General features: G+C 56.9%; 5 protein-coding genes across 5 annotated transcripts; 3 read left to right on the top strand and 2 right to left on the bottom strand.

The window, feature by feature from the left end:
• The first annotated feature begins 21 nt into the window (after positions 1-21).
• KVR01_004728 (GTPase RIA1) lies at positions 22-3911 on the top strand. Its single transcript, XM_044790764.1, has 3 exons — positions 22-402; positions 514-3295; positions 3369-3911. Exons 1-3 carry the CDS (start codon positions 340-342, stop codon positions 3749-3751), a joined length of 3228 nt encoding a protein of 1075 aa, XP_044646892.1. The 5' UTR covers positions 22-339; the 3' UTR covers positions 3752-3911.
• Positions 3888-7123, bottom strand: KVR01_004724 (uncharacterized protein). The gene is made up of 6 exons (XM_044783812.1): positions 6715-7123; positions 6598-6654; positions 6444-6494; positions 6206-6298; positions 5855-6139; positions 3888-5793 (listed from the first exon to the last, which is right to left on the bottom strand). Exons 1-6 carry the CDS (start codon positions 6716-6718, stop codon positions 4514-4516), a joined length of 1770 nt encoding a protein of 589 aa, XP_044646888.1. The 5' UTR covers positions 6719-7123; the 3' UTR covers positions 3888-4513.
• Positions 7124-7483: 360 nt separating this feature from the next.
• KVR01_004065 (uncharacterized protein) lies at positions 7484-8271 on the top strand (the record flags this gene model as incomplete). Its single annotated transcript, XM_044784298.1, has 3 exons — positions 7484-7607; positions 7671-7787; positions 7853-8271. The coding sequence occupies 3 exons, from the start codon at positions 7484-7486 to the stop codon at positions 8269-8271; spliced, it is 660 nt and encodes a 219-aa protein (XP_044646229.1).
• A 472-nt stretch (positions 8272-8743) lies between these two features.
• KVR01_004663 (uncharacterized protein) lies at positions 8744-9155 on the bottom strand (the record flags this gene model as incomplete). The annotated part of the gene is made up of 2 exons (XM_044783908.1): positions 8744-8861; positions 8917-9155. 2 exons carry the CDS (start codon positions 9153-9155, stop codon positions 8744-8746), a joined length of 357 nt encoding a protein of 118 aa, XP_044646827.1.
• Positions 9156-10904: 1749 nt separating this feature from the next.
• On the top strand, positions 10905-21261 carry KVR01_004172 (uncharacterized protein). Its single transcript, XM_044792881.1, has 2 exons — positions 10905-11433; positions 11577-21261. Exon 2 carries the CDS (start codon positions 11627-11629, stop codon positions 20840-20842), a length of 9216 nt encoding a protein of 3071 aa, XP_044646336.1. The 5' UTR covers positions 10905-11433; positions 11577-11626; the 3' UTR covers positions 20843-21261.
• Positions 21262-25179: the final 3918 nt, after the last annotated feature.

Here is a 25179-nt window from a genome sequence, read left to right as displayed (position 1 = left end):
CACAATCTCTGCACAGGTCTCGAGAGCCCCGCCATCTTCCGTCACTCAGCAGCCACTAGACAGTATAGGTGTTAGCAAATGCGCCCGGCAAGGCGGGAGCCCGCTAACAGTACAGCCCCGCCATTGCCCATGACTGGCTCAGGTCGAGGCAGTATGGCTCATTCTGAACAATATCTTGCACCTTAAAATGGCAGGTTTTGCCTGGTTGACTGCAACTACTTTATGTGCATAAGAGCGCTTGCTGATCCGTGATACCTCTCTTGTAACTGATACTTCTCAAGCCCATTCATTTACATCTCATACCGTTGTTTTCGTCTCTTTGTTTTGTAGAATACCAAGATGCCCGTCGTCAGCCCAGAACAGCTGGCAAAACTCCAGCAAAAACCAGATGACATTCGCAATGTGAGCGATCTCAACCCCTGGTGAAGAGAGGGGTTTCTCAGCCCATGTGTTTGGACATGAGATCACCGCCATGGAAGCCATACCCAGCAGAGTGTTTCTAATGCGTCTTAGATATGCATCCTCGCACACGTTGACCATGGCAAGACATCACTCACCGACGCACTACTTGCCACCAATGGCATCATCTCGCCAAAGCTGGCCGGAAAGGTGCGCTACCTCGACTCGAGACCAGATGAGCAGGAACGGGGAATCACCATGGAATCTTCAGCAATATCGCTCTACTTCAGCATGCTGCGGAGGGCAAGCCCCGATGCCAACCCAGAACCCAAGGAGTATCTCGTCAACCTGATCGATTCACCCGGCCACATTGACTTCAGCAGTGAGGTTTCCACTGCGTCTCGTCTGTGTGATGGGGCCGTCGTCCTGGTCGATGCCGTCGAGGGCGTGTGCAGTCAGACAGTGACTGTCCTGCGTCAGACGTGGGAGGAAAAGCTCAAGCCGTTGTTGGTGATCAACAAGATGGACCGGCTCATTACTGAGCTGAAGATGACACCAAATGAGGCCTATGTGCACCTGAGCAAGCTCCTGGAGCAGGTAAATGCTGTCCTGGGGAGCTTCTTCCAAGGCGAGAGAATGGAGGAAGATCTCAACTGGCGCGAGAGGATCGACGAGAGAGTACAGGCGTCTGCCGCCAAGGGTCCTCAGCTAGCAGACCAGCAGGCTGAATCCGGCGACCTGCAGTTTGAGGAGCGAGACGACGAGGAGCTCTACTTTGCACCCGAGAAGAACAACGTCATCTTCGGCAGCGCTGTGGATGGCTGGGCCTTCACCGTCCGACAGTTTGCTGGGCTTTACGAGAAGAAGCTTGGCATAAAGCGCAGCGTTCTGGAAAAGGTCCTCTGGGGAGATTTCTATCTGGACCCGAAGACCAAGAAGGTTTTGGGGCGCAAGCACCTGAAAGGCCGCAACATGAAGCCACTATTTGTCCAGCTTGTTCTCGAGCAAGTATGGGCTGTGTATGCTGCCACTACCGGCGGGGACAATGGGAAGGGAGACCCAGCACTGCTCGAAAAGATCACCAAATCACTCAACATCACCATTCCTCGGCACGTGATCAACGCAAGAGACCCGCGGACACTCCTTTCGGCCGTGGTCTCGGCGTGGCTTCCACTTTCAGTAGCACTGCTCGTCTCAGTCATCGAGTCTTTACCATCACCTCGCAGCGCGCAAGCAGACAGAGTGCCGGAATTGCTTGATGATTCGCCTGGAGGTGACCACATCGCGCCGGAAATTCGCGACGCTATGGTCAATTTCAAGTACTCCAAGTCTGATCCTGTGGTGGCGTACGTCAGCAAGATGGTGTCAATACCCGAGAGCGAGCTCCCACACAACAAGCGGCGCGGGCAGCTCAGCCCTGAAGAAGCAAGAGAGCTCGCGCGGAAAAAGCGAGCAGAGGCCGCTCGAGCTCAGGCCGCTGTGGAGAACCGTGGGCCAGTCGACGCGCTTGCTGTCGCGCTGGACAGTGCCACCTTGGAAGATGAGGAACTGCCATCGCAGCCTGAACAAGAGACTGTCGACCCTGAACATCTGATCGGCTTCGCACGGATATACTCTGGGACCCTATCAGTGGGCGACGAGATATATGTCATTCCGCCCAAATTCTCCCCGGCAAACCCGCAACATCCACCTGTTCCGAAGAAAGTTACCGTGACCGCATTGTACATGCTCATGGGACGTAACCTGGAAAGCCTGGACAGTGTTCCAGCCGGGGTTGTGTTTGGTATCGGTGGTCTGGATGGTTCGGGGATCCTCAAATCTGGGACACTGTGCTCTCAGCTCGACGGCGCTGTAAACCTGGCCGGCGTGGCGAACATGGCCGGCAAGCCAATTGTCAGAGTCGCCCTGGAGCCAGCAAATCCATACGACCTCGACAAGATGATTGAGGGTCTGAAGCTTCTCGTGCAAGCGGACGCATGCGCCGAGTACGAGCAATTCTCAAGCGGTGAGCACGTGCTGGTCACAGCTGGCGAGTTGCATCTCGAACGATGCCTGAGGGATCTGCAGGAGCGTTTCGCTCGCTGTGAGATACAGGCAGGCGAGCCCATAGTGCCGTACAAGGAGACGATCGTTCGCGCTGAGGAAATGCGGCCTCCGGCCAACAAGGAGCTCGGCCGAGGCGCTGTGGTTGGAATCACGAGTTCCAAGCAGGTGACTTTAACGCTGCGAGTGCGACCTTTGCCATCTGAAGTCACAGACTTCCTCAACAAGAACGCCGGTGCAATCAAGAACCTCCACTCTAAGAAATGGGGTGCGAATGGTTCCGAGCAAGATGGGGATGAGGCTTCGGAGGAGCTTGACACCGATCAGCAAAGCATCGATGACGATGCGGATATAATAGGGACGAAGTTCCTCTCGCCAGAGGACCTCAAGAACCAGCTCAGGAGCCTTCTGGAGTCCGGCAAGGGGCGTGAACCTTTCAAGAACATGGTCGATTCCATAGCAGCATTTGGCCCGCGTCGCACAGGCCCCAACTTGCTGATTGACGCCACAAAGGAGGGATGCTTGCCCAAGGCCTTTGAAACCGACAAGAACCAGGAGAGCCGTCCAGAAGCCAACGAGGAGCTACGCGGCCACCATCTTGCCGACAAGATCACATACGGCTTCCAACTCGCCACAGCCCAGGGGCCGCTCTGCCGGGAGCCGGTGCAGGGCATTGCCGTATTCATCGAAGACGTGGCTATCACCGGTGATGGTGACGCATCCGCCCGTGAGAACCTCGGCCGTCTCACCGGCGAAGTGCTCAAGACGGTACAGCAGTCCATACACAAGGGGTTTTTGGACTGGTCGCCGCGGTTGATGCTGGCGATGTACTCGTGCGAGATCCAAGCAAGCAGTAAGTCACCTGGCCCCTTCTCGCAAGCAACTCTTGAGAGTACAGATCTAACACTATGTTTCCCCCCAAACAGCCGAAGTTCTAGGCCGCGTCTATGATGTCCTGACACGCCGCCGAGGCCGTGTGCTGGCCGAGGCCATGAACGAGGGCACGCCCTTCTTCACAATCCAGTCACTCCTGCCCGTGGCCGAGTCCTTCGGCTTCGCGGACGACATGCGCAAGCGCACTTCGGGCGCCGCGCAGCCGCAGCTCATCTTTACCGGCTTCGAGGTCCTCGACGAGGACCCCTTCTGGGTGCCCTTCACTGAGGAGCAGATGGAGGACCTGGGCGAGTTCGGTGACAAGGAGAACGTCGCCAAGCGGTACATGGACAAGGTGAGGCGGAAGAAGGGCATGCTGGTCGAGGGCAGGACGGTGGCGCTCAGCGCGGAGAAGCAGAAGACTTTGAAGAGGTAATGCTAGCTTAGAAGGTTGTTTGCCTCCATGCCAGGCCCTTAGAGTAGATATGCAGCCACAACACAGAGCCACGCATGGGACTCCGCAGAGCGCAAATGATACTTAAACAAACGATTAATGTCGGGAGTAAGCACCGTCACAGGAACAGAAAGTTGGTTTTCTCTGAATTTAGTCTATGATGTGGTCGATGCGCAGGAGTAAGGTATCAAACGTCACTTCAGAATCTCCTTCGTCCTTAAAGAGCAACTCAGCCACTTCTTTTCGCCTTTCCCCTCTTTCATCGCGCTGTCTTATCCGAAAAACAGCATGATGGTATATTCGATCATGTTTCCGCTTCATCCGCATAGTCGCATCAACATCTTCCAGAGTATAGAAACCATGTCTCCTTCTCGCAGCAACATCACTGTATGTGCCTGGGGAAGATCCGATCCGATTTAAGACTTCTCAGAAGAGATGATAAGAGGTCGCCGTGTAATGGATAATGCTGAGAGGAGACCATGGGGAATGAGAGAAGTCGTGACTAAAATGCTGAAATTCCCGCGACGCCAAGCCACGCCGCCCATTCAACCGTTTTCTTTTTGATTCGTGACCGAAACTGATCAGAAGCATGAAATCCTTTTGTTCTCAAGCAACTTCTCCTCCCCTGAACGCAGCAGGGACTAAGCGGCGCAACAATCCAGACCAGAAGACGACAAGTGAGAAGCCTGTCACATCTCTTTTGTGCTTTCAAGCTCGAGCCGGAACGCCGGGTTTTGTACAAGTTCAAGAGGCAACAGGGCGGCCGCGGCGGTTCTTCGCGGCGCCGGAGACGGTGGTCCAGCCGTCTTCATCAACAGTAGGTGTAGTAGGCGTCGATGGTTCGCCGCCACGACGGCTGGGCTGGCGTTCTTCAAGCCCACGGCCGCCGCTACCCCGGCTGAATTGGCGCTCTTCATATCCGCGGCCGCCTCGGCTGGGCTGGCGCTCATCAAAGCCACGCCCACCCCGAGGGCCACCGCCTCCGCGGCGCTCCCCTCGCCCAGCGTAGCCTCCGCGGCTACCCCGCTCTGCCGTCGACGATCTCCAGTTTCCGCTCTCGGCTCGCGACGGAGCAGCCGCCGGGGCTCGCGGTGGGGCCTTCTCTGATGTCTCTGCGGCATTCTCGCCGTTCTCGGTCTTTCCTGCCTCAGCAGCCGCGGCATCTGGCGCAGGCTCGGTGCTGGCAGGGGCATCTGCCTTCTCCTCGGCGTCGCCGTTGGTGTTGACAGCCTCAGGGGCTTCCTTCTCGGCAGCTGCCTTCTCGGCGGCTTCCTTCTCGGCGGCCTCCTTGGCCAGCCGGCGCTCTTCCTTCGCCTTTTCTTCAGCTTCCTTCTTCTCCTTGAGCGCCTGCTGGTGCTTCTCCTCGATCATCCTCTCACGAGCGGCAGTATCAATAGGCCTGGCCGCACCAAAGGGGCTAGCTTTGGAGTCGGATGTAAGAGAGGGTGACATGACACCAGGGGCCTCGGGGACAGTACGCTTGGCCAGGTTGAGCTTTGGGCGACCGCCAGGAGCGGCAGGAGCAGCGGGTGCGAGGGCAGGTGAAGAAGGTGCCTCACTGGCAGGACGAGACGGGGCTGGGGACTGCGCGGGAGGGTCGGGTCGCATCGCAGAGCGCCACTGGTTGTTGCTCTCAGCAGCGGTGGGAGCTCTCTCTGGTCGCTCAACAAACTCGCGGCGAGGCGGTCGGGATCCATCCTGACGCCCTTCACCGGGACCCCAGGGGGAGGCCCTCCTGTCACGGAAAGAATCGCCCCGCTCGCTGTCCGTAGTTCGAGATCGGCTTCCACCACCGCGGGACCCACCACGCTCCATGGGAGGAGGAGAAAGTGGCTGCAGAGGTCCCTTCCTCTCCCAGGATATATCCTTTAGTCTCGAGTCGTCACCTGGTCCGTCGCGGGGGGCACGCGGCTCGAAATCGCGGGGACCACGTCGGTCATTGCGACCAGGCTCTGGGGCCAGGGGGCCCTTTCGCTCCCAGTTGGAGAAGTCCCTGGTGCTCTCATTTCCATGTCTATCCTTGGCTGAAAGGGGGTCAGTACGGTCTGTTTCAAGTCAAGCGTGTGGGGGTGGCATAGTACGCACGTGGGTCGGCGATGCGGATGCGGATGTTGCGGCCCTCGAAGCTCTGTCCCTCAAGCTCAAGCGCCTTCTTCAAGCCGTCGACGGTGGCAAACTCGGCATACCCAAATCCCTTGGGGCGCATCTCAGCCCTGTCCTCGACTATGCGGACGCTGACGACATCGCAGCCGGCGAAGAAGTCGGTCACGGATTCCTGGGTCGCATCGTAGGAGAGGTTGCCAAGGTGGGCAGTGTATGGGGGCTTGGTCGGCAATTCCTGTGGGTATTCACGCTCCTGACGAGCATATCCTGAGCAGGGTGTCAGCTGTTGGGCAGGAGGACAAGTCGCAAACGGCTGGTTGGGATGAAGCATACCCGCGTATCTATCGCTCGAACCACCAAAGCCCGAGCCGTAGCCGCCGGCTCCACCAGCGCCACGGCGGTCGGAGGCGGGAAGGGGTTGGGTTCCTAGGATCCGGCGTCAGTGAGATGCCAGAGAGTAGGGAACTTGGCTGGTCAGGCCAGGCTTGACCGTCACCTGGGGTTTGTAATGGATGCGACGGAGGGAAGGACGGGAAGCGTGATGTGAATAGTTGTAGGATTGGGGACTTACCATAGGTCTCCTCAACTTCGTCGGCCCAGTTGCTACCTCCGCCTCCGAAAGCTGCCGAGCTGGTCAGTCCATGCTCCGAGTAGAGCCAGTAGAATGGGGGTGCGAAGCCAGGAAGGGGGAGGAAGGTGGCGGAAGGCGGCGGGGGTTCACTCACAGTTGTCGTTCATGAACTCATTGAGGGAGAGCTTCTGGACCTCCTTCTTCTTGGGAGCTGGACGGGTGAGACGTCAGCAAGAATTAGTTTATGAGCCGGGCAAATGGATCACCGTACCCATGATTGCGGTATTGGGTTGTTGTTGGCTACGCGCGACGATGATCGAGGCACGTAGTCAAGGGGTGATGAAAAGCCGCGAGCAAAAAAAAGTTGCTGCTGCCAGGTGCGGGAGCTGCTGGGGTTTGGGGTGGGTTTCGCCGGAGCGATCGTTTGTTCCGCTCTGCGCGCCTCGCTCTCGTCTGCAGGCTCTGCAGGCAGGGTTTCAGGGGAGGGCTGCGAGTCCAAGGCCAGGAACGAATGCCAAAGGGATGTCGGCAGGTCCTGGGCTGTAGGGCGTGAGGTGGTGGTGACGGGTCCAGCTGTGTGGGTGGATGGGGAGGGGCTCTCGTGGTGGTCTTGTCTGGATTCTCTCCCGCTCAAAGAGGTGAGATGGGGTATTCGCTCGTATTCTTCGGTGCGGGTTGGCTCAATGTGTGTGCCTATTGAAATTTTTGGCCCGTCCGGCTCTGGATTTGATTCGGCCCCCCTCTACCAGCGTGGACTGTGGCCTCGCCAGAACCATTTGGGTATAGCGCAGGCGGTGGGGCAAACCCGTCCGTCAGTACTGAAATGGTGGTACGGAGTATTCATCAAACAGGTACTTGCTGTACTCCGTACCTGGGTATGCGCCTATCCGGCGTAACAGGCCACGCACCGTACGTCCACCTGGCTGCAGGCCGACGGCCAACGTCGATTGCACGCATATCCATTCGCCCCAGCTGTTTCGGGGGCGAGGTAACGGGCCAGCACAGCACAGCACATTCATTTCGCCACTGGGTCGATAGTCATGGGCCAACAACCAGCTCCTGAGACCCTTGCGAGGGCCACAGGCACAGGGACACGCCGTAGCGAGCAGCCCGACGAGGCCGTGGATGTGCTGGCCAAGAGCATCCAGCTTGGAGCTGGCGCAGGTACTGCTCAGTTCCACATCATACCCTCAATTGCCACGCACAGGGACGCTGACTTGTGAGTAGGGGTCTGCGGGATACTGTTCGGCGCAACAAGTAGCATTATTCGTGGCGTCAAAACTCCTGTTCTGTTTTCCCTGGTCTCCGGCTTTCAGTGGTTTGGCATCAGCTCTGTATTTTACGGTATGTCTCCGGCCTTGCTAGGGGGGCTCGATTAAAGAGGCCAAATCCCTAATGCGCCGTTATAGGTACAAGAAAAATGGCTGTCGCGAGGTATGGTCCGGAGCACAACGTTACGCCGGCTCAGAAGGTTGGCGCAAGTGCAATAGCCGGCGCAGTTTCTGTCGTCCCTGTGGGCCTACTGCTGCGCGGGCCCAGGAGCATCCTCCCAGGCTCTGTCATCTTCTCTCTGCTCGGAGCTGGTGGTCAATTGGCATCCAACAGCTGGTCCGGGTCTGAAACCCCTGCAAAGAAGAGCAATGGTTGGTTCACTTCGAAATGGAGTCCAATGACCAAGCTTTCGGACGAAGACTACAAGGTCATGCTCGAGGAAAAGATCCTCAGGGTCGAGGCGGATTTGGCCATCCTTGACGAGAACAGAGCAGCTCTCCTCGCAGAAGAGGAGTCCAGGCCCAAACCCGCAACAGAGTCGAGCACTAAAGCATGAACCAATGGGAAGAGATCTGAGAGATGAAGTGGCCATCTTGTCAGCGTGTCTGCCTGACTGCCTGACTGCAAGGCCCGGAAAATTATATCATGACCGGCACGCACCATGGCAATTGGGCAGTGCAGGGCAAGTTCCAGTATATCACGTCCACAGGCACGGAGGGAAATGATCACGACTAAGGTGCAACAACAGACAACCCTTGAGTCCGATTATGCGGATGTGCTAATACATGCCAGGCTAGCCGATCTTCATATTGTCCATTCCACCGTGAACGCCGCGCTCTCCCGAGAGATCAGCTAGATCCAACCTTGTTAACGTCTGCCCCAGGGTCTCAGTCGCGAAGCGTCCCCTGCGCCGAAGTGGTGACCCGTAGGAAGGGCTCATCTCTATTACCACCGAGCCCTGCGGGTTCCTTCTAACGGCTGGTATCACCGCCTTGTGGTAGGCTATGCGCGCCTTCTGTGTTCGTAATTCAGATGGCCTTCTTGGGAATGACGTCGTTGTCGTTGTGGCCACCGCGTTCGTCTTGAGCCTGGGCGATCTTGTGCTCTGGACCTCCGGTGCCCTCAAAGTCTTTGCCAGTGGTTTGCCTGCCCAGCTGTTAACGATCGTCCATACGCTGTGGGCTATGGGGAAGACACATACCTTCCACGGTCGTCAAGCTCACCGCCCTCCTCTGGGGGAATTCTCCGGTTGTAACCGGCGTTTGTGCTGATCTCGGTGCCGACTTTCACTTCGGCACCCGGGAACTTGTTCTCAACGATGGAGTCAACGCCGGCATCCTCCACTGAGACATTGTTGAGACCTTGTTTCGCCTGGTAGGAGTTCAGGTCGCGCTCAGCGTCCTGGGCAATCTTGTTGAGCTCCTCCTTGGACGGTGCCATCTTGTGTGATTGGTCGGTGGTCGAGGGTTCTCAGGGCAGGTCTGACAAGGACAATGGTTATGCTCACGTTGCAAAGTTGAGTGCACGGTCGGAGATGCTGGATCAAGTATCGTGGGTTTGCAGGACGTTTGCTTGAGCATTTATATAGCACGCAGCCCGGCGAGAAAACCGAGGACTGGACAGGCTGCGCGAGACGTCATCCCAAGCTGTGATGTAATGAATATGTGTATAATGAGATCATCAGCACGTCTCCCAGCCAAAGTGCTGCGACTGGTTTGCACCCAGTGTCGCTTCATCACACGCAGAGGAGAGTAGCGCTTGGGATGCCTATATGTAAGCTACTGCACTGTGTTCGATGCTTTCATGGTGATGTAAGTCGTGCTTCGATGCAACGGGCGTGGCGCAAAGATGGTCCCAAGCCCCACGACATCTACTGCTACGTCGACAGGGGGCGGAAGAGCCTCATCGATGACCGATACGCGGTGCTACTCCGTACTGCAAGCCCCCTGCCGCATTAGGCGCACAATTACACACACATGCTCCGCCGGCCACGGTAACCTGTTGAAGTCCTCCTTGAACCTCTTCCAACGTCGTTAGTACACACCAGCACGTTAGTTTTGCCTTGGTTTGCGTACCTGAATACCCCAGGTACAAGTACCCAGGTAGGTGTTAGCTGGCAACCCTGACTGACCCAAACCCTGCATCGACTCAACAGAACAGGCGAGGACCGCAACTGCATCTGGCGTTTGGATTGAGACCATGTGCATGGGCCAGGGTGACGGCTCAACACAGTCGGACAGGGTTATGGGTAGGGCCCAGGTTAATAAAGGTGATCACCTTGGCGACGGATATGGCAAACTGCTTCTGAGAGGCTTTGAACGCAGGTGGCCCCTCAAGGCTGATAAATCCACGTAGATTGGGCGACACCGCAAAACCACGTGCGGTGGAGAAAGCCAGACAAAGCACTGCGCATTTCGAAAAAGAAGACTTTGATCAAAAAAGGATGCCCAAGACCACTCACTAGGCATTAACCTTGGTGACGAGTCTTAGCTCTCAGATTCGCGATGGGAGATGAGGATGCACCCATGCCCACGGCCTTCGGTCCGGTAGCAGAACGGTGGGTCTGAACCAGTTCCTGCAGGACGATGGACGATGATGTTTCTCGTGCGACCCCTCCACGTGAATGCTACGAGGTGCTTGTTATCCCAGCCACGACCGTGATGTCGACTACACAGTACCCGTGCTCGTGCTCGTGCTCGTGCACGCCATGAATCGTTGTGTGGTTTTCTTGGGAGGAACACCTGAGGCGAGGAGTACCCTGTCCAGACTGCAGACCCCATCTCGCAGACCGCACGACGGGCTCCGGAGGGGCCGGACGTTTTCCGTATTCGTACGAGTTCAGGGTAGTGTGGGAGAATATTCCCGCCTTTGTCAGTGCTGAGCGACCGCCCACGCCGAGTCCTGAACGGGAGAAATACGATAAAACGGGCCAGGGTGGGTGGGCGTGGGCGTGGGCGAGGGTGAGGGTGAGGGACAGATGAAGCCCCAGCCCATCAGAATCTCTCGAGAGATTGAGGCGGGGAAGAAGGGCTGAAGAAGCCGAATGGAAGGCCGCCAGCGGGCGGGCAGGGGGCAGCCTCCGTGGGGCCCAGGGGGGGGGCCCAAGGTCCCCCGTCATGATGCACGCCTGGGCTGCTGGCCCATCCGTGAGCGCAGCTGTCTCCAATTCCGTCTCCAGTGTCTGTCATTCTCGGCTCGAGCCGTGAACCTATGGCCAAAGTTCAAACCACCCGCGACTCGACAACTCGATCCGGCTCGACTCGACCAGGCACAATAACATCTCTGCCGGAACGCTTGTCTGCCAGTCCCCGGCACTCCGCCCGTCTCGCCAAACCAAAGACACACAAACACCATCGCGGACTCCTGGCTTGGTGTAGCCTTGTCGCCGGCCATCTCTCCTCCTTTGTGACACCTTTCCCTCCCCTTCTGCTGGCCCCTTACGCCCCTTCTGTCACCAGGCTCCCCCCAAGGTCCGCGCCGACCACGGTGCTCCCGCACAAAATAGCAGGCCTGCGCAGTCACCTGGTCCTTGTGCTGCTGTTCGCCGCCGCCCCGTCAAGCTGCAAGCTCCCACCGCGTGTAACTCAATTTGACCATCGCGACCTCCAATTGCTTGGCGTCCCATTACACTAAACCTTCCCCAACATTTCTATACCCTGCCCGAGGCTGGTATAGTGAGCGCTCTAATGGACAATGATACAAAATTGGACCCGTTCATGTATGTCGCGTGCCGGGAAACACCACTACTCAGTGCTCACACACCGTCCACTGCCCACTCATCCCGCCCCCGCCGTCCGCCCAGTCCCCCTCGTGCGGGCCGGCCGGAGATAGAGGGAGGAGGCTGACCATAAATGACCTCAGATAGTACAACGGCGCGCGCCAGGTAGAGCGCTGTCGCCTTTCGCCTCGACATGGCGCTCCTGAACCCGACCTTCATATTCGGCGTCTTTGTCGTCCTCTATCTATCCTCCTTCGTCCTCTTCGCCATTCTCCGAATCCTGACCGGCCTCTCCATCCAACGCATCGGCTACTTCTCCCTGCGCCGCCTCGCTTACGTCCCAAAAGATGGTGTCAAGATCGAGATCAGAGGGCTTGGGCTCAACGTCCACAGGCCAACCTTCGCACAGCCGACATGGCTCAGCATCGTCGTCAGTGAGCTCGTCGTCACGGTCGACCTCGTCGAGCTGGATCGTAGCAAGGCCAACGGCGCCCTCGCCAGGGACCCCGACGACCCTGCGCCACATAAGAAAGAGGAGGCTTCCTTGAAAGTTCCCAAGACACCTCTCGTCCGACGTGCCACCGCGAGCGTCCAGCGCAGCGAGACATGGAAGCACCTCACAAAGATCAAGGAGCGCATCAAAAGACTACACCGGAACGTCAACTGGCTGCGCCTGGTAGACGTGGTGGCAACAAACTCAACGCTCAACGTCTTGGACGTCGGCCACGTCCAGTTCGGGAGCGTTACGGTCGCTGTCGACACCCGGCGGAAGATGGTGGACCGGGCTCGGTTTTTCTGGGGGCCCAGGTCCGGGAAAAGCCACGGCAAGAACCAGGCCGAATGGATCATGACTATCAGAAGCGTCCTCTTCACGCCCATTGGCAGCGAATCCATCGAAGTCCTCGACCATTCGACTCTGAACGTGCATGGGTTCCTCTATGAACAGCTGGACGGTCTGCGAGACGCCTCGATTGCCCTGAAGCTCGGCCGTGTCCACGTCCCCCTGGACGAGATCCGCGAATCAGCCAAGCGCTACCAGAAGCGCAAGCTCGAGACCACAGCCAGCCCACACGCAGATGAGCCACTGGATGAGTACGTCGACAAGGTTGTCCAGGAGCTTGAAGAGCCGGGGAGTACCGACGACGAGCTCATGCAGGCTGTTTCGGATTCCAAGGAGTTCGTCAGTTCCATACTGAGGGGCATTAAGGAGGTACAGTTTGCGGTCAGCTTCTTCGCCCTGACCAAGAAGATCGAGGCCGTGAAGACGGCCGGTCCACCAGTAATCCTGAACGCCTCCATGAAAGAAGTCGGCATAGACCTCCATCGACTGGATCCGAAGTCCCCTGCTCATAGGATGTACTTCCCTTCGACGGACATTGCCCATGAGGCACTCCTTGCTGCCTTGTCGATTTCCATAGGCCTTGACGATGGACATGGCAGCCCGCAACGGTTGCTCTATGTGCCAATGGCGACAACGACGGTCCGGACAACACTTCCTGCCAAGACCGTCCAGCTTCCCAGCAACGACAACGCAGAGCAGAGGAACGCCAACATCCTGTTTGCGAACTCTGTCGTTACCTCGCCTTCGGTGGACCTGGATCCGAAGCACCTCCCGCTTCTCCTCGCCATGCTCCGGTCCAAACCCAAGAGGGCGAGAACAACAGCTCCTCAACAGCGGCACATGTTGATCTCACGGCTACTTCCCAAAGCCACCATCAAGTTCTCCATGCACGAGCCAGTCGTCCGCATAGCTCTCCCCCCTGTCCAGAAGGACGCCGACCCCGATGACTTTGATTTGATCATTTCTTCTATATCCTCCATCTCCCTCGATGCAGAGTCATTCCATCCGTCCGGGGAGGAGCTGCACTACTCCTTGGCTTCTAACCTGAGGATTCAATCTCACAACCTATACTACCAGACTTCTGAAGGTGAACGCTTCGACCTGGTGGAAACAGAATCATTTGACCTGAAGGTCAATCTGAGCGCGTCCCCCGATGTTGCAGTCGTTGCCAATGGTAACTTGCAGACTTTTGCCATCAGACTTGTTCGACCAGAAATCACAGACGGTTTGCAACAGATCGTCCAACAGTTGCGTCTGGAGGCCGGGCCCAAAAAGAAAGCTAGCCCAAAATCTTCCAAGCATTCCAATTTCCTGCGGGGTGTGCCGACTTGGCTCCTTCACTTTCAGCTGCAGGCATCCGACTTCAGCGCCGAGATCGCAGGGGTTGACGCAGGTGTGTCCGAGGACTCGCGAGGCGTCTCTCTCTCGCTGGACACTTGGACAGCTGAATACCGAGCCCAAAGGCTCGAGGGCCTGCCTCGCCGGCCGGCTAGGAAACGGGCCAACAGTCGCGTGAGCGTGTCGCTCGATCCAGAAATCCTCAAGAACCTCCCTCCGTCCCCGAGGAAAAAACATCAAAGCCCCGGCGATGGACGCCGGATAGCTTTCCACGTCCGTGGCCTAGAAGCTTTCGTCGTTGAGTCAGCCGATCGCTGGGAGGTTGACCCTTTTCTCAGCATACCTCGCTTTGAAGTCGCCCTCTCGACTGCGAGTGACCATCAGGGTCCTGTGTTCCACATCAATTCACATGTGAAGACGCTTCTGGTACAGTATTCTCTCTACCGGCATTACGCCGTGGGGGTTGCTGTTTCTGTCCTTCGAAAAGCCTTCCTGCGTTCTAGCAAGGACAGTGCCGATCTGGGAGAGGCGCCCCAGACACCGCAGATGCCAACTACGCCGACTACACCGAGGCACAGTCTCAGTGCGCAGTATCTGTCGCCTCCCACGCAAGACTACTCCTCCACCGACGAGGAGCACGCGCCAGTAGCTGAATTAATATCAGTGGATTTCAAAGCGACTTTTGTGCAAATCAAGGCAGACATGCCATCAGACCCGCCAATGATGCTACACGTGCACAACCTGGAAGCCGGGCGCCATCGTTGGTCCCCGCCATTCTTCCATACGAGGCTGGTCAGACTCTACTCCGAGCCCCCACGGATGCGCAGGGTCTGGAGCAAGCTTCTCAGCATCAAGAATGGGCGTCTCGACTACCGAGAATCTCGCCGGAAGCTACCAACTGGCGGCTATCAAGACGAAAAAATGTTTGACGTCGTTGCAGATGCTGTCCGGGGTGCTGTTCCGAACGAGCTCGTTTTCAACAAGGTATCCGACAACGTCAACAACGTGATCAAAGCTGTCAAGCAACTTCACCACCGCTTCAGGACAGGCACGGACGAGTACGTTTTGGACAAAGGCCCTGAAGGGCCCAAGAACGTACCGAAAGTGTCAGTGAAATGCAAGTCGCTGCTATTTGAGCTCGAGGACGGTGCATTTGAGTGGAAGCTTGGCATGATCTACCGGGCTGGTCGTATAGAGCAGATGCAGAGACTAGCCCGCGAGGAGGCCTTCAAGGTGAAAGTGAAGAAGATCCACGAGGAGGCGAGAAAAGAGACCGGCGTTCGAGCCCGATCGGCCGCTGGCAGAGGACGCTCGAGCCACTCTGGTGCTTCCTGGGTCCGGAGTCAGAGTGCCGATGGTCGTCGGCCAGAGAGCAGCGGCGGGCGTGAAAGAGGTCGTGCGCCGAGATACGATCCAGAAAATGGTTGTGGTATTAGCGGGCATACCCTGGTTTCTATCGCGGATGCCCGAGCGAAACTGAACGAGCACAACTCCAAGAGCTGGAGGTCTCGCATCGATCGCTTTTACCTCATGGCCCGCAATGGCATGAAAGATATAAGGGGTGCTTTCTGGGGCACAAGCAATATCCCGGATGATTTCGAGGACAACGAGAGCATTCTGGAGATGCCAGAACGGCCAGCTCTCATGTCGGCCTTGATTCACGACCTGCATTTCATGATCGACAAGCCTTCTTTCCCGTTGAAGCAGCTACCAGAATTCCTCCACAGGGTCGGCAAGGGAATGCCCCGGGACATGAAGTATTCCTTGCTGGTCCCCATGAATGTCCAAATCAACATGGGAGAAGCAAGAGTGTCGCTGAGAGACTACCCGCTGCCCCTCATACACGTGCCCAGTCTCAAGGCCGGACAATCGACACGCATACCGGCTTTGTCATTAAAGACAGACTTTGTCATTGCAGAAGAATTCCGCGGCGTTGAGTCTACGAGGAGTGTCCGAGTGAATGTCATCCCCCCCTCACCCCCACACGCAGAAGGCACCAAACAACCCGGCTATTCTATCGATGTCAGGCGCACCATCGGCCCGATCAAGTCGTTCTCCGATATGTACGTCGACGTCAATACGGCATTGCCAACGAGGATCACCTGGGGCCCATCGTACCAGCCCGCCATCCAGGACATGATGATGGTTATTGAGTCGTTCACGAAGCCACAGTCGGATCCGTCCGAGCGTGTTGGCTTCTGGGACAAGATCCGGCTCAATTTCCATTCCCGCGTACGCATCGCTTGGAAAGGGGATGGCGATGTTCACTTCTGCCTCAAGGGGTCCAGAGATCCGTACCAGATCACTGGGAATGGTGCTGGCTTCCTCATGTGCTGGCGAAACGATGTCAGATGGAGCATCCGATCCGACGATGACCCCAAACGCTTCATGACAGTAGACAGTGGCGAGTACGTCCTCGCCGTGCCCGACTTTGGGCACTACGCACGAGAAGCGGCTCGTCGGACTGCCGATAACGACAGTGTGATCAGCGAAGACAGCATGAAATCTGGCTCTGCCTTCAAGAAGGTAGTCATGAAACTATCGGGCAAGGTTCAGTGGCTGGCGGGGCTCGTTTTCGAACAAGCCATCGAGAATGGCAAGAGGAATTTCGAGTTCAGCCCCCATTATGACGTGGTTCTCAAGGCACCTGAATATGCAAAGCCCGTCAATGGCGTCCCATATGACGCCTTCAGGGGTTTCAGGAGTCAGCACATCCACTTGTCCATTGCTGTCAGAGCACCAGTGGACCGTGACTGGGCGTCTGCTGATGTGGAGCCCTCAAGAAGTTACAACACCGTCCATCTTACGCCACGATTCTTCACACACTTCTTCGCATGGTGGACGTTGTTCGGCGGACCCATGTCCTTACCTGTCCGACAAGGTCCACTCTGGCCAGGACGAGAGAAGAGCAGCAAAAAGTTTGGCAGACACCTCGGGACCATCAAGTTCAATCTGTTGCTCGCGCCGTTATTCTTGAGTCATATTTACAAGCACAAGGACGTGGAGGATTATGACGAGAACGCCGTGTCCGCCACTGGCCTCAAGGTCCGTTTTGACAGCTGGAAGCTGGATCTCCACATGAGACGCGAGGAATTCAACACCAGCGACAAGGGACACAAGGCAGGCAGCCGGACTACCGGGATGAAGATCCATGCAGGCCAGTTGGACCTGGCCGCCGCAGATGTTCGTGCTGTATCTGCTAGTATCAAAGGCACAACAACAGAGGCGATCAGGAAGAACCATATCGGCTCGCTCATGAGCCAGCAGGAAGACGAGGGCACGGATCTGTCAAAATTCACAATCCCCGACAATGATTTCAGCTGGGTAGACATGGATGACTTTGTCGAGCTGGATTGGATCTTGCCAGCTGAACCGAACCCGGACACGAAGATCCTGCCCCTTGCCTACTGTCCTAGGCTCACTTATTTCCGACAGACCGACATTGGCGGCGTCATAGCCGGAGATCCAGACAGGACCAGTCCTTTTGGACACGAGCCTACCCATTTGTGTATAATGAGTCAGGACGATGACCCTCGGCGTGTGCAAGCTCAACTCGTCCAGCAGCGCCTCGATCAGCTAGCGGAACAGACTAAGAACCACGACCGTAATGTTGGTGAGGCAGAGCTGAGAGTCGTCAGAGACGGGGACCATGATCCTGATGCTCGAACACATCTCGAGGCTCTCCTCATGCACAGTAGCCTTCTCCATGAAAAGAAGGACTTCCTCGAGAACCTTCTAAACCAGATGACCGCCAAGCCCGCGCAGGATCCACGTGGTGCCTTCTACAATGTGGCCAACGGTCAGAATGGCAAATCAGACACTTCTGTCGGCACTGGTGAGCAGACAATGTCGCTACCTACAGGTGCCGAGTTCGCTAGCGACTTCTTGAACCGCTTCGTCATGCACAATTTGCAACTCAAGTGGAACAACCTCCTGCGAAACATCATACTCCGCTACATCCACCAGGTCAGTCAGCGACGGGGTTTTGTCTACTACCTCTCGCGACCGGCCGTCAAGTTCATACTGGACATTGTGGAAGAACAAACCAAGATCAAAAGTGCAAATGGTACTAAAGACACCGGAAAATCCGAGCCCACTGCGACGCCAAAATCAAACGGGTCCGCACAGGGCACACAAAATGGCATCGAAGACAGGATCAAGCAGATCCTCCAGGATGGCCGGAGATTTGTCAACGCCAATGATTCTGATCAGGACTCTGGTCCTGATGCTGCTCCGAACGTGGCCATGGAGGACCTCACCAGCGGCATTGCTGACGGCTTCACGCCACAGAACAGCTACCACGTCCGCCTCATCGCCCCGCAGATTCAGCTTCAAAGCGAGAAGAATAAGAAACACGTTGTCATGCTAACTAGCAAGGGCATGGAGTTGAAAGTGGTCGAGGTCTTGGACAAGGACAGGATATCCGATTCCGTCAGCGGTCTTGTCCAGCGGCGGTTTTTGGTCAACATGGACAGTACGCAATTTTTCGTCTCTCACCAGAAGTGGTTCTCGAGCCAGCTGCTTCCCATGTACTCTGGTAGCGTCTACGGTGCACCGAGTGGCTCGGCCTGGCCCCCTTGGGTGCCCATGGAGGTGATGTCCGACTACCAAACAGACCCCGTCGGCTTCAAGCGTGTTGTTCAGAAAACATCGGCTATGCTCCGCTACGACAAATACAACACACTCCGTCTCAAGTATAACGACGAGGTCAACTCGGGTGATGCGGCGGACGGCGAGTCGAACGAAGCCACGGAAAGTCGCATGGACAATCTCTGGGTCGAATTCCCCCAGGCCCGCGCCATCTGCAATTCTTCGCAGTACTACGCGATTTACGTCATCGTGTTGGACCTGCTCATGTACAACGAGCCTCTGGAGAAGACTCGCAGCGAGCGCCTGGAAAAGATCATGTTGGCATCCGACTTCAGCGATCTGCGAGGCACGCCAGAGATGGTAACCAAGTTGCAAGAACGGATCAGGCAGCTGGAAGACATCAAATCATACTTCCAAATTCATTCCAAGTACCTGGACGAGCAGGGCTGGCAGGATAGGCTGCTCCTCGAGAGGGACCTTGCAGCTTGCGAGGACGAGCTGTTCTTCATGATGAAGGCCATCACAACTTCTCAGCGAAAGCACGATACGTCGCAGAGCAATGCGCTACTCAAGTGGTCCATCTCGGTGAAGGACATCGTATGGCACCTGATCCGGGATGCCAATGAGCCCTTGTGCGAGCTGCAACTCCGGGATGTCGAGTATGACAGGACGGACAATTCTGATGGCTCACACATCAACTTGATACGTGTTGGCAAGGTACTGGGTCTCAATTTATTGCCCGACGCGATCTATCCTGAGATGGTCGCACCGTACCTCGAAGATGCCAAATCCGCCTCGGTCTTGAACAGTCAGCCCATGATCACCGTGTACTGGTACATGCTCGAGGCGATTGCCGGCATCCCCGTCATGGAACATTTCGAGGTCAACCTCTTCCCGCTCAAGGTCCAATTGGAACGAGAGGTGGGCAAGAAACTGTTCGAGTACATCTTCCCGGAAATGGACGGGGACAAATTTGGAGGCGACGGTCAGAACGCCTCTCCTTTCATGCTGAAGCAGGCCATACCAGGAGACGAGGCAGCAGATGACGATGACGACTCGATTCAAGAATACGCGCGGCCTGCCACGGCTGTGTCTGATATAGATCGGCTCGACCCTGGAAACTTCTCGACTCGGGCCGGCTCACTGGAGCTTCGTCTGCGTCCTACGCTAACGTCTGAGGCCAAGCGGAGCCCCCCAAAGAGCAACAAGGCGCTCAGCGTTCACTCGGCCGAGTCCGCCCCATTCAAGCTGTTCGGGTCAAAGAACAAGGGCCTCGCCAGGAAGCGGTCGTGGGACTCGCTTCGAGCCACTCCCAACCCCACGCGTCCCGGCGTTGGTAGGACGAACACGGGCTACTCGTCCAAGGTTGACGCCAGCTCGGTGAACTCGGACTCGAAGAAGTCGCGCTTCAACCTCCGCAGGTCAGACAACAAGGACGAAGCGCCGTCAGACGATCTGACCAAGATGATCAGTCGAGCGTCTAGCTACATGACGTTCGCATACATCAAGCTACCATCGGTTGTCCTCTGTCTGAGCTACAAGGGCAAGGGCGAGCGCAACATCGAGGACGTGCACGACTTCGTCTTCCGTCTGCCCACAATCGAGTACCACAACAAGATGTGGTCGAATCTCGACCTTGCTCTGGCCTTGAAGAGCCGGGTGATGAAGGCCTTGATTAGCCATACCGGCGCCATCATCGGCAACAAGTTCAGACATCGGCCTAACACGGCGCAACAGTCGAAACTTCGCGAGCTTGCGAACAGTTCGGTCTTGCTAGCAGCCCCGGCGATAGGTGACAGCCAGAACAACAGCGGCGACGATTCTTCGAGCATATTCGGGTCAGCCACGGTGGACTTTTCCAGGTCGCCGCCAAGGTCATTGCATGGCTCAGGGTCGTCCGTTCCCATCCCGCGGAGCACGAGCCGCAGTTCGAGCGTAGCATCCAGCAGCAAGTCACTCAGGAGCGGGCATCTGAACGTAAACACCAGCAACCCCCCATCGGGCAGTGGTAGTGCCACGAGCTCTCAGCAGGGTTTTGGCCCTGTTGTACCCAGCTTCTTGATGATGACACCACCAACGCCCAAGGACAGAACCAACTCGGAGTCGAGCAGCAACAAGCACGCTGGTTTCGGGGTCAACATGCTGCGGCCGTCCTCTAGCAGCAGCATGCGGTCATTCAACGGTGGGTTCGGGAACAGTGGAAACAGTCAGCGCCGAGGAAGCAACATGAGCATCCAACAAAGTCCGAACACCATCTCCCCCGAGTCGGGTGTCGAGAGGCGCCGGACAATGCTCAGCGCGTTGAACAGCGCCAGTGGCAAGAGCGAGAGCAATGCGGGAGGGTTCTTCAAGGAAAAGTTCACGGCCCTCACGTCCAAGCTGAACAAGGACAACAGGACAGACCGGGAACGGCCGCCGGCATCGCCATCGACCGCCCCGATTCAAGCCAACACCGAACGTCGGCCGGCGTCGCGCTGGTCGTCGAGGAGCGCGAGCATGGCTGTGGACGACGTCATCGAGGAGGACGAGACGGGGTCTGCCCTCGAGAGGGAGAGGAGCAACACCGGCGAGGAGAGCACTCGCGGGGGTTTGCTACCCGGGCCCATGAAGGGGTTGATGAAAGCCAGGCAGGGAAACTAGAAGGGACGCCGACAAGGCTGAATTGGTGACTTCCTTGTACACGCTATAATTAATTGTATATAATCGCAAGAGGTGAGCAAACTTGCATGCGGTGGGATCCTGCAAGGGCGGCCCTATTGCCTTTCTTTTCAGTTGGGGTTGGATCAAGACGAGCGTCTGGAAAATGGGGACCTGAGGTGGCAACGATCGTAAGACGATTATAAGCAGGTCAGAATGACTTGCCTTCCATTACGCAATGGAGTCTGCCTAATTTTTATTCTCTGCGAGTTTCTGCGAGGGGTGTCGTTCGCTCATTTCTTGCATGGGCATGGCAGGAATAACTCGTTGAGGGTTTGGGCGGTGGGCGGAAAACTCCCGCATTATAAACTCAGCAAGCATTAGGCGTTAGGGGGTATTTTATTGAAGCATATGCACTGTCATTCTCCTCGTGCTTGAATAGTGATGCTTGTGCAGTTCTTCAAGCCAGATTCCTGTATTGATGGACGTTCGGCGTGGGACCAGCCCATGCGGATGACGGTGGGGATATTGGGTTCGGGGGGTTCTGTGGATGCTTGCCTGAGAGAGAGCGAGTGCCATATGAAGTGACGGCTTTGTTTACAGAGTCTGGGTTATAGTAATGTCTATTCTAAATTGCTTCATCAATGCACGACGGGTCTGTTAGTTACCAGCTTGCGCCAAAGAATGCTGAGCGCGGTTGTCCAGGAGCCGAGGTCGGATACGCAGGCCTCGCGAATTCTACCTGTATTGTAGTTTCTACGGATACCCTGAAGTAAAAACCGCACATGGCGCTACGTGTGTGCGTACACCGCCCCGGGAGATGGCGACGAGGAGCACGGACTGGACTGTCTTTGAGGCGACCACGGAGAGTGGGCTGGCCGTTTGCGGGCTGACTGGACGACAGCGCCCCTCGAGCCCTGTCGACGATCAACGTTGGCATCGATGACCCCGGGGGTGATGGAGCGAGCGCCGTCGATCAGCGACCCCGCCGTAGCCTCGACCAGCTTGTGATCCCGCCGGGGTTGCCGCCAGCCCGGCTGGTTTTCGGGGGCCCGGGAAGAAGGGGGGAGGGGAAGCCAATGGTTTGAAAGCCTACCCCAGGCACCATAGTCATCAGCTTTGGAACCGCTTGAGCCGATCGGTGCGGCTGTTCCCCGTGTGGTGTATTATAGGCATCATGCGCGCGGGGGGGGGCAAAGAAGTGGGTGGTACTGGATTGGGGCCACGGGATGAGAATGGATATAATTTGGAGATTGAATATTTGAGACACACAGTATTTGGTGGTCGATGTCACCAGGTGTTGGTGGTCCAGTTGGGGGGGAGGGCGTCTCGTCAAACATCAGATACGGCTTGCGCAAGTCGATAAGACCACTGCAGTGGTAGCGCATTTCAGCACGACGGGAGCCTCCGCAAAACCTAACTTTAATTGTATGGGGAAAGGTGATTTGTACATCTCCGGGTTCTCAACCGTGTCTGTCTGTCTGTCTGTCTGTCTGTCTGTCGTGTATAGCAAGCAGTTTCGCAAACTACTGCAGTCAGTTCGAGGGACTCGGGTCCTATCACGGAGACCATTCTCGCAGGTGCGCATCACCTGATGTGCAGAGGAGCACTGATGCCTTGCCATATCCACTTGTGGACCGATTGCCCAAGCACCAACCCCAGCGAGCACGTTCTCCCCTGTGGGACATGTGAAAATACTGTGTACGCAGTACAGTGGGCTGGCAGAGGCGTGGGCTCCCGCCACCCTTTCAGCTTTGTCTATCCCAATCAGCCGCTGGCCTTGTGACGATCCAAGGTGGGAACCTCTGTGCCAGGGGTCCAGAGACGCCGGGGGAAATCGAGGCTCCCCGGGCACCACAGGCTGACAGGCTGACAGTTGTGTGCGTCTTTGGAGTAGGTCAAAGAGCGCCCATCGATCGGCCGGCACCTACGCTTCCGGCGCTGTGGCAGAATAATCTACACAGCCCTGGCAGTACGGAGTATGTCAGGGCCTAAAGATCCCCATAAATATATGAGTCAAATCCGGAGTGCCGTCAAAGTGCAGGCCGGCTGGTAGGCTGGTGGGTGGTGGGTTACACAAAGGCAAGGCGCGCCGAGGGCAGGGCCAGCACAAAGACCAGGTGTCGCAGCGAATGAGCGAGAGGTGATAAGAAATGGCTGGATTGAGACGCCTGCAGCTTGACACCTTGGGATGTGACGCTTCCCCAGAGGCTGAGGCCCGACCCTCGACCGACAGCCAGGTGTGCGCTAATAAAGGTGATGCAGAGGACGGAATTGTCCTTGCTTTATGTGCCCAAAGCCGTTGTGCAACAAACGCTGCGGGCGGGCGACGGCTGCACCGGCAATTATTAGGAATATGCCGAAGCTGCCGTCGCATATTCAAAACAGTAATGAGAGGCCCCGCCTGGCCACAGATGCCGACGGGTGTCAGCGCAGGGCAAGTGTTGATCAATCGATCAATCAATCAATCAATCTACTGCGGTATTACGGAGTACTTTGCCCAACAAAGATGATGCGGATTGGGCCCCACGCAGCAGTAGTCAAGCTCAGGCGTGCCGGGTGACTGAGAATTGCTTTGTCCCGCGCGGAGCAGCGTGGACACGGGCCAGCACAGACAATGTCCTACTTCTGCAGGTAGGGCTTAGTAGACAGGCCCGGGTAGAATGTGGATCTGTGGCGTTGACAGCGGTGTTGTCGACGTGTCGGCGTGTACATGGCTGGCTCAACCGTGGTTGAGACTGCCCGACTGCATGAGAAAGACGTCCAGGTCGAGGCATCAAGGCATATGAGCCAGGCTGCCAGGTGAGACAAGCCCGAAATCTCAACGCGCCGGTGCCCACAACACATGCGAAATTGAAGACAGAAATGTGGGAGTCGTGGGTGCGGGTTACGGAGTGCCCATCTCGGTACTAGTCTTGTCTAATGACAGAGCGTCAGAGGTGACCCCATCATTCCATTCCGGCCGGTGTTCGTCCAGGTCAATCAAGATCCCTGCGACCAAAATTTGGAGGAAGGCTTCCAGAAGGGTGGCAGTCCCGGGTCGCCGGACAGCCAAAAGCAGCCTGGCCATATTACCCGGTGGGCTTTTGATTGTTAGGGCCTTGGGAGATTGAACAATTCTTCTGTCCTTCCAACATGGGTGCTCTCACCAGGAGAGATGAGGAAGGTCAAGACGGAGGACGCCAGGACAGCCGACGATAAAAGACGACTGTGGGGACGCTACGGGAGTGGAGCCGACTAGCATCGACCACAATAATAACATGGCAATGGACGATGGAGTACGGAGTACCAGACAGTAATAGCTTTTCCGACTTGACCCCCCACGTGCCCGTGTCTCACCCAGATGCCTGCCCCGAGTCAGTCATCTGAGTCCGATTTTGGCCTGGGAAGACGTTAATAATCATGGTAATCAAAAAAGAGACATGATGAGACAGACATGGCGGGGAGCGTGGCCGACGGGGAACTCGGATACAGTCATCGTCATGGTCACACACACACGCGTACGCTCACACACCATGCGGAGTAATTATGCTTCGGGGAGGGAGTACTGTAGCTTTGTGTAGGTACTTGTTCTCAGTCGGGTTGGGCAGGCTGGCGGGCTGGGGGGTCATGCGACAGAGGCCAAGGTCGAGCGTGCGCACCGAGGCCCGGGCTAGTGTGCTCTCGCAGGTTGGTCGTGTGCTCGAGGGCAGGAAGGGCAGGAAGGACAGTCAAACAGCAGATGAACAACAACCAGGATCCTGCAGCGCTGACCATCCTGCCATGCCCATGCCTTGGCCACCCGAAGAAACACACGTAGCAAGGGCACCTCTGCCCAGGAATGTGTCACTGCGTCAGTCATGTCCGGCTCAGCCTGTTTCTGGGCCTGCTCGGCCTGTCTCGTGTTGAGATGCTATCAGCGAGGGAAAGGGTCCCAGCCAAGCCAGCCTTGGGGTGCCCAAGGGGGCCGGGGGGGGGCCAGTCACAGCCCAGGGAATAGAGTTGCGACTTTTTGGGGGTTCCTCGGGAAGGCACAGTCCCTCGCGCGTGAGCAGCGGTAATCCCTGGTAGCCCGCCCTTGTCTCCTTCCCTTATCAGCTGGTCCCGCGCATGTCTCGTCTCACCCGTTTTGGCCATGTTGAGTACCTGGCTCCTGCCAAGTTGGGCACGTACTGTACCTGGTCGTCACCCAGCCTGCCAGCGTCACTGCTGCTGGACGCTGGTGCAGCTGCTCCTCCCTCGTTGGGCCATCCCTATCGGTAATCGGTATCAGTGCCACTTCAGTATCAGGACGCCTGCCTGTCCCTCCCGCCCTGCCGCCCGTCTTATAATCAGGCACACTTCTCACTCCATGCTGGCCC

The sequence above is a fragment of the Diaporthe batatas genome, assembly GCF_019321695.1.
Source record: "Diaporthe batatas strain CRI 302-4 chromosome Unknown Contig00004, whole genome shotgun sequence".
Taxonomy (NCBI): domain Eukaryota; kingdom Fungi; phylum Ascomycota; class Sordariomycetes; order Diaporthales; family Diaporthaceae; genus Diaporthe; species Diaporthe batatas.
Note: the sequence above shows the minus strand (reverse complement) of the source record. Positions and strands in the feature narration are given on the sequence as shown.